The 12,098-nt window shown below is 35.7% G+C and overlaps 1 protein-coding gene across 4 annotated transcripts in view; it reads right to left on the reverse strand.

Moving 5' to 3' along the window:
- Nucleotides 1–12,098, reverse strand: part of COP1 (COP1 E3 ubiquitin ligase) — a 252,902-nt gene that overhangs the window by 172,334 nt on the left and 68,470 nt on the right. For all 4 annotated transcript variants that reach the window (XM_045983212.1, XM_045983213.1, XM_045983211.1 and 1 more), the window contains one exon: nucleotides 373–430. In XM_045983212.1, coding sequence (XP_045839168.1) covers nucleotides 373–430 — 58 coding nt within the window. The remainder of the gene's footprint in view (nucleotides 1–372; nucleotides 431–12,098) is intronic.

The following is a 12,098-nucleotide window of genomic DNA, read 5'->3' on the forward strand; positions in this document are numbered from 1 at the left end:
TTCTCAAATCTGTAGTTTACTTCCCACAGAAAAGCTTAACATTTCAATTTCAACATAATGATGAGTATTTCATCAACAGACTATAAAGATACGTGAGAAAAACAATATGCTGATTATTCATAATCTCATCTTACTGTATTTCCTTCCTCACAAGGTCTGATGTTACTGGTATTTAAAATATAAAATTTTTTTGACTCATCACTGATGAGCACATAAACAGTTGTTTATGCATCAGAAAAATCTAAGTCTAATCAATGCCACAGCACTCAAATCAGTTATGTTTGTCACATTCCAGTAAACTAACCTACAATTTTCAAACTCATGATTATGCTCATTGTACCACGAAAATACACTGCTAAATATATCATTTACCTGAGAACTGCCACTGAAACCAGGAGGCTGGCTGTATTCTGTGGAATCAATAATACTACTGCAAAATGAAGAGAGAAAAATATATCAGTGTTTACATTACTCCAGCAACAGAAAAGGTAAACCTAAAAAATACACCATATCTATATCTAGTATTTCTAATTTCTAAGCAAAGAGAATATTTATTGCCAATAATTAGGTATAAAATAAATGTATAACCCATAAACAAAAAAATCAGCAAATATTTAAGCAATTTACAAACCCTTCATCCCACCACCTTAAACAAACAGTCCATGAAAGAGTATCAATAGGGAATAATCACAAAACAGGTGTTACAGAAATGTATCTCCTCTAATTTCATTTTCAGATATGAACACTATTTAAAGAAAAAAGGACTTAAGAGTTATTAGGGAAAAGAGCACAAGCAAGCAAGCAAAGTTCAGTTAAGAAGAGATCCTGTTATGCCACTTAAGAGCTCTATGTCCCCAGACACTTACTTTCTAAGCACTCCATTTCCTTATCTTCAAAGTGAGATGAGTGGGGACTATCTCTAAATTACCTCTAGATTATCTCCAGGTCCAAAATGTTATGATAATCATCTCACATGAAGGAAAATTATCGAAGGAATGGAATAAATGGCAAAATACCAATAATGCTTTTTTTTCCCCCACAAACCAAACCTATACACTAGTTTTCTCTTCCTGATCAAAAACGTAATCTGCGGGGTGCCTGGTGGCTCAGTGGGTTAAAGCCTCTGCCGTCAGCTCAGATCATGATCCCAGGGTCCTGGGATCGAGCCTCACATCGGGCTCTCTGCTCAGCAGGGAGCCTGCTTCCTCCTCTCTCTGCCTACTTGTGATCTCTGTCAAATAAATAAATAAAATCTTTTTAAAAACACACACACAAAAAAAACCCATAATCTGCTTTCTGCATTGATTCTTTTTATTTGGTTGTAACTTCTGTGCATTTTCCTACCTAAGCCTAGAAAAATCTCTGAAACTATCTTTTTCTTCCTATTAGTTCTATCTTCACCACTTCTATATTCTTCTCATCTTTAAATAAGTAATCCTGTGAAGACAATTAACACCTGAAAATGGCAAAACATGTATCAACCATGATTAACCATGCTATTTACTTTTTTTTTAATTCTCCTTCCATATTACCACTACAAAAAACTATTTATATTGTCTACCCTAATGAAATTTAGACAAGTGAAGGTATTAATTAAGACAGCTGTCTATATACAAAATCATTCTTTACTTTAGTAATCAAATAACCTCAAAAGTTATAACATGAGAGGCTTTCTCAGGAGTACACACAGAGTGGGTCTGAATTTTACCCCTGAGCAACTAAATGACTCTGGGCAAGTGATTAATCTTATTTGGCCTCAGTTTCTCCATCTATTAAATAAGGAAGAGACTTCAGAGAGGTGTGAAATTTAAATAAGTATGTTCCTAGTGAAACTCCAAAAAAGATGGTAAACATTCAATAAACTTTACTCTCTATTAATATAAAATTAGTCAATAACATACAACCTCACATTTTAAAAAGTACAATAAATCAGTTGGAACTGTTCTCACAATAGTCTTAAAAAAGAAAAATGCAACACTTTTTTAAGATTGATTTTATTTATTTATTTATTTGACAGAGAGAGAGACATAGCGAAAGAGGGAACACACGCTGGGGGAGTGGGAGAGAGAGAAGCAGACTTTCCATAGAGCAAGGAGCCCGATGCAGGGCTCAATCCCAGGACCCTGGGATAATGACCTGAGCCAAAGGCAGACGCTCAATGACTGAGCCACCCAGGCACCCCAAAATGCAACAAATATTAAAAGATCCTAATTCCTTGTGTAACTGTTCCCACAGTAAGGCTCAATTATATTAGAAAGAAACTTCAAAGCACTTACACTACAAATTAAAGAATCTTATAATGGGCTGCTTTTGATGAAATATAACTAGTGATCACTGTCCTTGCACAGAGTCATGCACTGGCGTGACTAGATTGTGTGCTTTTAGTGTACTCTATCTAGGGACTGACAGGGCTAAAAATGAAAAAACATGCATTCAACATCTCTGTTCGGGGTGCCTGTGTGGCTCAGTCAGTTAAGCGTCTGCCTTCGGCTCAGGTCATAATCCCAGGATCCTGCAATCAAGCCCCAGGTCAAGCAGGGGTTCAGGCGTCAGGCTCCTTGCTCGGAAGGAAGTCTGCTTCTCCCTCTCCCTCTCTCTCTGCCCCTTTGTCTCAAATAAATAAATATATAATCATTTAAAAAACGAAAATCTCTCTGTTCTTTTTACTAATGAAATGTAATCCCCCTAGCATTTTTATAAACATTAATAAAATTGCGTAGCTGTGTATTTAAAGGTCAGGAGAAAAGAGCATTTCTAGATATTATTTTTTTATGGTATTACTATTCAGATTTGACTGCAAACCTGAATAATGATATTGATACATCAGTGTCTACAGTGAGATTACACTACATGTCAGAAACATATTTTTTAAACACCCATCAATTTATAAAAGATGTTGAAATTACAGGTTTTAAATAGTATTTTGTTAATAATGACTACAGAGTTTGAAATTTATGTTCTATCAGAATCTTACTCACTAGGAAAAATTTATTGATGCATACAAGGACTACAACAGAAGAAATCTGAAAAACAAACCTCTAAAATTCTTCTCTATAAAATGTGTGTGTGTGTGCGCGTGCGTGTTACAAAATAACATAAGTAGAAGAAAATATAAAAAGCACTGATGATCTAAGTCCTCTTGATTATGGCGCTGTACCACTTCTTTTTTTTTTTTTTTTTTAAGATTTATTTATTTGACAGATAGAGATTACAAGTAGGCAGGAAGAGAGAGAGAGGAGGAAGCAGGCTCCCCGCTAAGCGGAGAGCCCGATGCGGGGCTCGATCCCAGGACTCTAGGATCATGACCTGAGCTGAAGGCAGAGGCTTTAACCCCCTGAGCCACCCAGGCGCCCCGCTGTACCACTTCTTAACTCTAAGTCAGCCACAGTCACCAGATGGTAATGACAATGCAGAAGCTCTATTATGTAATATGCACTGCCCTCTTAACTCTAAGGTAGATACTATTATTATTCCCATTTCTCAAATCAGGCATAGAGAGATTATGTATTTAGCCCAAGGTAACAAAGTTAGCGAACAGTTGAGTTAGGATTCAAACCCATGCAGTTAGGCTCCAGAACCACCATACTCTATCTGTATTCCTTGGGCACATGATGTTCTCTAACTGAAGAGAGGGGAAACCCTGGATTTGTTCACCCCAACTCACAGACAAAATGTAAAGAGAAAAGTGAAAGAATAGCAACCTATGAATATGAAAGAGAGACAATTATTTAAAATAAATATCATCAAAGAGAAACAGTTATTTAAAATAAATGTCATTACAAAACTTTAATAAAAACACAAAAAATGGCAAGGTCAAAAAAAAATTTCAGGGTCATGACTAAAGCTGATTTAGGAATAATATACTTAAATCAAGACGGGTAAAATGAGTTGACAAAAAAAAAGAAATCCCAATGTTTTCACTGTGAAAATGAGAAGCTTAGCTAAAAACATAAATGAAAACTATGCAGCATTAACCCAAACTACAATGGAAATTCATAGCTGTGCAAATAAATCACGCAACTACTCTCACTCAAACATTTGCTTCCAAAAGCAAAGGTTTATCATAAAATTAAAGGGCAGACTAGTAAGTCAATTTCACATATAAGCTCTCTCCATAATGAACAGGTAGTCTAGAGAAAATAGTGGTTCATTCTTGGTAAAAAATACTAGATAACTACCTTTTGATTGGGCTTTTATTTGAAAAAGATGCATTAGCTAGAGAATTTTTTATTCTGTGAGCAAACTATAGTATATTAAGATTGTTTAAGGCTGAACATTAGGGGCACCGGGTGGCTCAGTCGGTTAACCCTGAGCTTAACGCGAAACTTTGGCTCAGGTCCTGATCCCATGGAGCCCAAGCATCAGGCTCCCTGCTCAGCAGGGAGTCTGTTTTTCCCTCTCCCTTTGCCCCCCTCCACCTTGTGCTCTCTCTCTCTTTCAAATAAATAAACAAAATCTTTAAAAAATCGCTTAAGGCTGAACATTAAAAAAATAAATGAGGGTTTTAAATAAATAAGGAAATTGAATGGACAAAAAAACCGCTATGCACACACATGAGATCAGACTAACCACTGTCATTCATTTGTTCTTTCATTAGTATAAACTTCGGATAGAGAAGAATAAGCCTCTACATTTAATAAACTATATGGGGCTAGAGCCAAAACCTGTTCCCCTGCAGTATTATACATAAAATTATTAAATCAGTTACGCAAAACAAAGCATGCAACATGTTAACCTGAAAATAATCTGAATTATAAATTTTAACAATGATTAATTAAAATCAAATATGGCTTTAATTTCTTAAAACAATAAAGTATGTTACTATTTTATTTCCTTTCTACCATGGCAGTAATCCATAATATTATAAACACATTAAGAACCAAATCACTTGTTTTTCTCATAGTGTTTTCTGTTATTTAACAAAGGTTTTTCTCTGCTACATCAGAGTGATCACATCATTTCTTTTATATAAGAACTGAAGTATTTCATTCCAAATTAATGGTAAATCTCATTTACTAAGCAACCAAAACTCTTGGGGCCCCACTTCTGCAGACACCTCAAGAGACACTAGAAATCAGTCTTCATGTTTGTTTTTCCTTTCTGATTTTACCAAACCCTTTAACATTTGATACAACTATTCAAACAAATCGTCCAGTATCAATATGACTCATCTGTCTACTAACAGCAGCAACAGCTAACATCTATGGAGTGCTTACTATGTGCCAGGCATTATTCTCATTTCTTAAAATATGTATTATCACATTTAATCAGTGAAGACAGGTATTATCCTTATTTTACAAATGAGAAAACTGAGGTATACAAAAGTTAATAAACTTGCCTAAGATCAAAATGCTGATAAGTTGTAGAGTTGAAATTTGAACCCAGGCCGTGTAATTCCAGAATTTTTAAGGAAGACTGCCAAAATGACATACATTTTCTCTTATCAAATATCACGGTCCTCCCATTTTTGAACCAAAGTTTCTCTCTCTTCTCTTCAATGTTTTATTTTCAACTCTGTGATGACTTCCAAAGCTCTTTCACTTCCCAAGGCTTTAATGAGCTCCAAAGTAAGGATGCCTCCATTAAAATACTGGTTATGCCACTAATTGTGTGATACTGGGCAAACTGCTTCATCTCTAGAATACAAGTCCCTCATATGTACAATGAAGAGGATAAAAAAACCATACTGCACAGCATTTTTCTGAGGGTTATATGAGACAGCACGTGTAAATTACAAAACCATACCTCATACATAGATATCACTATGATAGTTACAACTTTTATAAATAAATACAGTTCTCTAAGACAGTAATAACTTCTTGATTTTGATGCAAAATCTAATTGAAAATTACCAGGAAATCCCTTCTAATACACTCTCAGACTCTTTACAAAGAGATAGTACTTTTACTCATCTTCGTATTTGAAAGAACTTCATCATCATATTTTGCAACAAACTTCATGAAAGTTTGGTTTTCATGAAAGTATTGCTGGCTCCAAAGGCCTTTTTAGCAACACATAGTTCGGCTTTTAAAAATATTGGGCTCAAAAAGATTACATAAAACTTCAATTCCTAAAACCTAAAACTCTAAAAATCACATACTTTTGTAACTTATTTGAAAGTAAAACTTGCCCTGCACAGATCTGTTATCATTTCACTATGAACATTCATGTTTCAATGCTAAAATATTAATGTGCCTGATTATGTGGAATGGTCTCTTATTCTTCCATCAGTAACATATAATAATTACGGAGCAGGGGGTGAGAGACAGAACACTAAATACTCAAACACTTCTGACTCCAAAGGTTTCAAAAAATGTTATAGGAACCTATATATCTTACAGCTTGGATTCACTTGAGAAATGCAACTTCAGTAGTAAAATTACTGGGTTCCAGATTACATATCTATGGCCTCTAGGAAAAAGAAGAAATTCAGTTTGTTTTTCAAAAAACAGATGTTACTATAGTATTTCAGAACTCCAGAAAAATGCTCCCCAATACCCTTATTAATTGTCCTTTTTTAATTATACATGGTTAGGAAGAGTTGTAGTTACACAGTGCACAGGGGGACTATATGAACCCAATATTTATACTGCCTTTTAAAATGTCCGTAACTCCATAATTATTCCTAAAGTTGAAAAAGAAAAGCAAAAGGGCAACCTATTTTAAAGTTTTCTTTATAACTGTTGTTTCCTTACTGCTGGCAGATATAAAAAGCAAGTATGACGAAAAATGTCTGAAAGATAGAATAGGTCTAAATCTATTGCTTTGCACCTCTGGAATTCTCCTTGGTAGAATTTAAAAAAACGAAAGATTAAGCTCTAAAGAATAAGACTGATGAGACTGATCTGCCTTCAAAACTAGTGAAAGTCCCAGTTTGTTAGGCTAAGTGCTATGTTTAAACACTTTATATTCTACTACCACTTTCTAGTAAGGGAAAAGAGTTCACAATTTAGTTATAATTCACAGAGGAGAAATTTTTAATAATCAAATGATACAGATAACACAAATGTTAGTGTTACAAAAGCCAGTTATCTGAAATAGCCTTAGAAAAGGCTTTTAAGGCAAAGAAAGCGGGAAAAAGCATTCCAAAAACTTAAGATTCAAAGGTAGAGGATCTGAAAAACAGGGAAAATACGCTAGGACTTGCATAGGTGAAAGACAGTAAACAGCAGAAACGAAAAATGGTACTAACACTTAAAATTTTATGCTTTATTCAATTACCCTTATAACTAAAACAGGGTTACCAGGTATTCTGACAGTTTCCCCAACCTCCCCTATCCCAGACCTCCCACAATCAAGGTATTCCTAAAATAATCAAAGAGGTGACAAGTTTCCTCTATGACTAACCTGACAAGACAAAAAAAGGATCTAATCACAGTCTATCGATGAAACCAAGGAATGGTTGGTATGTACCAATACTCAGTTTCCCACCCAAAGCTTTATTTTAACTTCCCTGACTCTCTCAAGTCCAGAAATTTGATTTCAGGTATTGTGTTTTGTTTTGTTTTGATTTCAGGTGTTTTTAAGACATTATAGAAATATACGTAACTTCACATAGTTGAGAGTAAAACAGAAATCTTTATCTTATCTTCTCCAAAAGGTGAAATAAGCTAAAGATATAAAACATTAGTATTAAATATTTGAGCTTTCATTAATGAAAAAAATCATATCTGATTTAAAGGTTTATTTAGACACATCTCAGTTAATACAGACATATTCACTACCTACTAAACTAATGTTTACATATTTTTAAAGTATGATTCCCCCAAACTTGCATTTAAATCTCTGGGATCCACCACTGATCTAATGATGAGATTTGGAGGTAGGGTTCAAAAATCTTCATTACAAACAAGAGTCTCAGTTAAAACTTATACACATTGGAATCTGGTCTATTCACACCTTAGATTTCAAAACTGAAATACACTGTTATCACCATTAAGTGATGACAAATTATACTTCATAACAAGAACTCAAAGGTGCTTTTAAAAAAATCCTGAAAAGCCTACAAATCAAATATAAATACTACAGCTTCAGAGTTAAAAGCCTTTTGATTATATTAATTTTTGGAATCAAAGCCTTATTCACATATTCTAAACAGAAAAATTCATTTGCCAGCATAACTTATTTTTTATCCTAAAGCTATATGACCATGAGAGTAAGAGTAGGGTTCTAGGGGCTATCATATTCACAACTGTATATCCAGTCCCTATAAGAAGGGACTGTTAAACATGTCTTATTTGCCCTCCAAAACTGGCTGAGTGAAGAATAAACGCTTCATTCTTTTTTTTTTTTGAAGATTTTATTTATTTATTTGACAGACAGAGATCAGAAGTAGGCAGAGAGGCAGGCGGGGGGGGGGGGGGGGGACTGGACACAGGCCCCCTGCTGAGATCATGCCCTGAGCAGAAAGCAGAGGCTTAACCTACTGAGACACCCAGGCACCCACTCTTCAGACACTCTAAATAAAGAACTGCACAGTTTCAGAAAAGGTTTTCATAACTAGCTAATTCTCTACTACCTATCAATTTAATGAGAAATTGCAGATGTGGGACACCTAGGTGGCTCAGTCTGTTAAGCATCTGCGTTTGGCTTGGGTCTTGATCCCAGAGTCCTGGGATCGAGCCCCACATCAGGCTTCTTACTCAGTAAAGAGATTGCTTCTCCCTCTGCCATTCCCCCGCTTATGAGCTAGGTCTCTCTCTATCTCTCTCTCTCTCTCAGAAAAATAAATGAATAAAATCTTAAAAAAAAAAAGAAAGAAAGAAATTGCAGGTATATGAAGAGTACCTGCTATATATATTTTTTTTATATTTTATTTATTTGACAGAGAGAAATCACAACCAGGCAGAGAGGCAGGCAGAGAGAGAGGAGGAAGCAGGCTCCCCACGGAGCAGAGAGCCCGACGCGGGGCTCGATCCCAGGACCCTGGGATCACGACCCGAGCCGAAGGCAGCGGCTCAACCCATTGAGCCACCCAGGCGCCCCCAAGAGTACCTGCTATATTAATTGACAAGGAAGTTTTTCTGCATTTTGTTTCTTTTTGTTTTAGCTCAAGTTGAAAATTCTGTAAGATTCTTCAATGTCCTCCATCTCCTATGACTTTAATTTCAAATCCTTTGCACAATACAGCACATGGGTGAGGCGAGTAACTCCTCAGTACTCCCAACAATTAAACAATCAACTACTGGTTTTACTATGGCTCCCACACCATATATAAACGTCACTAAAACACAGCAGCACATCATTTATGTTCAAAAGTCCCTGATGCAAGTATAGCAGAGATTTGTTAAGATTCACCTAATCTGGGGCACCTGTGTAACTCGGTGGGTTAAGCCTCTGCCTTCAGCTCAGGGCATGATCTCCTGGGATCGAGCCCCACATTGGGCTCTCTGCTCAGTGGGGAGCCTGCTTCCCCCTCTCTCTCTGCCTGCCTCTCTGCCTACTTGTGATGTCTCTCTCTCTCTGTCAAATAAATAAATAAAATCTTTAAAAAAAGAAAAAAGATCCACCTAATCTTGGAGATATGGAACAAAGTGTCAGCCTGTGTGTGAAGAATTTTCTGTATTGTTACCATTTTCCTCTTGAATAAAGGAAATAAAGACTAAATAAAAACTCTTTAGGTTTATGTAGGAAGATTTGTTTAAAATATATAATTACAGACATACTTATAAGGATTAGAGTTAGACTTGACCATAAAAACATTTCAATTCCTGGGGTGCCTAGGTGGCTCAGGAGATTTAAGCACCTGGGTCATGGGATCAAGCTCTGCATTGGGCTCTGCGCTCAGGACAGAGTCTGCTTAAGATTCTCTCCCTCTACCTTTCCCTCTGCCCCTCCCCGCACTGGTGAGTTTTTTAAATAAATAAATAAAATCTTTTAAAATTTTCAATTCCTGGGGCACCCAGGTGGCTCAGTCGTTAAGCCTCTGCCTTCAGCTCAGGTCATGATCCCAAGATTCTGGGATCAAGCCCTGCATCAGGCTCCCTGCTCTACCGGAAACCTGCTTCTCCCTCTCCCACTCCCCCTGCTTGTGTTCCCTCTCTCGCTGTCTCTCTGTCAAATAAAATAAATAAAATCTTTTAAAAAAAAGAAAGAAAGAAAGAAAATTTCGATTCCTATATATATATTTTTTAATTTAACAGAGAGAGAGATTACAAGTAGGCGGAGAGGCAGACGAGAGAAGAAGGGGGAAGCAGGCTCCCTGCTGAGCAGAGAGCCCAATGCAGGGCTCGATACCAGGATCCTGAGATCATGACCTGAGCCCAAGGCAGAGGCTTAACCCACTGAGCCACCCAGGTGCCCCTCAATTCCTATATTTTAAAAAAGTTATCTCCCCAAGTAAAATAAAGCAATTGAACTAATAATAAATGCCAAAAAGTACCAAGAACTTAAGCATTAATATCTGAAGAAAGATCACGGGTCGGGGGGGAGCACCTGAGTGGCACAGTCAGTTAAGCATTTGACTCTTGGTTTTGGTTGAGGTCCTGATTTCAGGGCCATCCAAAACCACCACCCACCATCACACATTTTTTATCTTTTTATGACTGTAGGTAAATATAATTGCATAAGTAAACATAATCGTTCACTGACACAGTTGAGCTAAAGAAGAATTTCGTAATCTAGTCCACACCCATTATGAAATATCAAATTCCTTGAATTTCATTAGTTTACTCAATCAAATTATAAAATACACAAATTCACAAAGTATTAACTCACAACCCTATGTATATATTCTTAATAATAAATAATTCTAACATTTTATAAAGTGACCCTTTGCTTTTCCTTCCTATTATGACTACTTTTGGATTCAACTGGACCTTTGTCAATAGAAACACAAATTAAAGGTAAGTCTCAAAAACATCTGTTAAAAGTAGTTAAATAAAAGCAAAAGTGTCTTCCATAAAGTCTTACCTCCTTTTTATTTATAAACCTCCCTCTTCTACACCACAGACAACCTTAACAATTCAAATTTTAAACTTATAAATATGTCTTTAAAAAAATGAATTAAATTCATGATCAACATAAAGTTTCTTATGGGGAATGCCTGGGTTACTCAGTCAGTTAAGCATCTGCCTTCAGCTCAGGTCATGATCCCACGATCCTGGGATCTAGTCCCACACCAGTCTCCCTGCTCAGTGGGGATCCTGCTTCACTCTGCCTGCTGCTCCTCCTGCTTGTGCGTGTATGTGCTCTAACAAATAAATAAATAAAATCTTAAAAAAAAAAAAAAGGGAATTCTTCTATGGGTAAAAGGATTTTTTTTTATTTTTTATTTATTTCTTATCTTTTTATAAACATACAACGTATTTTTATCCCCAGGGGTACAGGTCTGTGACTCGCCAGGTTTACACACTTCACAGCACTCACCATAGCACATACCCTCCCCAATGTCCATAACCCCCCTCCCCCTCTCCCAACCCCCCTGGGTAAAAGGATTTTAAGGATTGGAGAGTCTAGGTCAGAAAATTTTATTTACTGTATTTCCATTGTATTTATTATTTTATCATAGGAAGACAAAAGTTATTCTGCAAATTTAATTCCAGTAACTATCTGGATCACATTAACGCATATCTACCTTAAGCAGATAGAGAAGTTTAAACTAATACATTATCTCCAAACTAAGTTATTTGAAGTTCTGAAAACACAGAGGCGAGAGACTAAAAATTGAAAATTCTGAAATACTTGCTTAATTTTAACACAATCATTTTAGAATTTTAAAGACAAGAATTTTAACACAATCATTTCTAAGAAAACACATCAATGAGAAGCATTTAAAAATTTACAAGCATAATTACTGATCATGGCTTTAAAGAATAATTAAAAATCTAAATTTTAGATATTATATATTTTTGGTTCAAGAATGTTTTAACCTAAAAATCATCACTATCTTTATCAAGAAGAAATCTGAACAAAAATGTTTCATTTTAATACTTAAAGTTTCAGTTAAAGTTAAAAATTAATACCTCTGTGCATATTAATAATGTACTAATATCATATATTAATAATCCACTGAAAGAGTATATTAAGATAGATATGCTGATAGCTGTACTACCAGATAAAAGGACCAATCCCATTTGGCAAGAAGTAAAAAAGACCTG

Source organism: Meles meles, chromosome 17 (assembly GCF_922984935.1).
Source record: "Meles meles chromosome 17, mMelMel3.1 paternal haplotype, whole genome shotgun sequence".
Classification (NCBI taxonomy): domain Eukaryota; kingdom Metazoa; phylum Chordata; class Mammalia; order Carnivora; family Mustelidae; genus Meles; species Meles meles.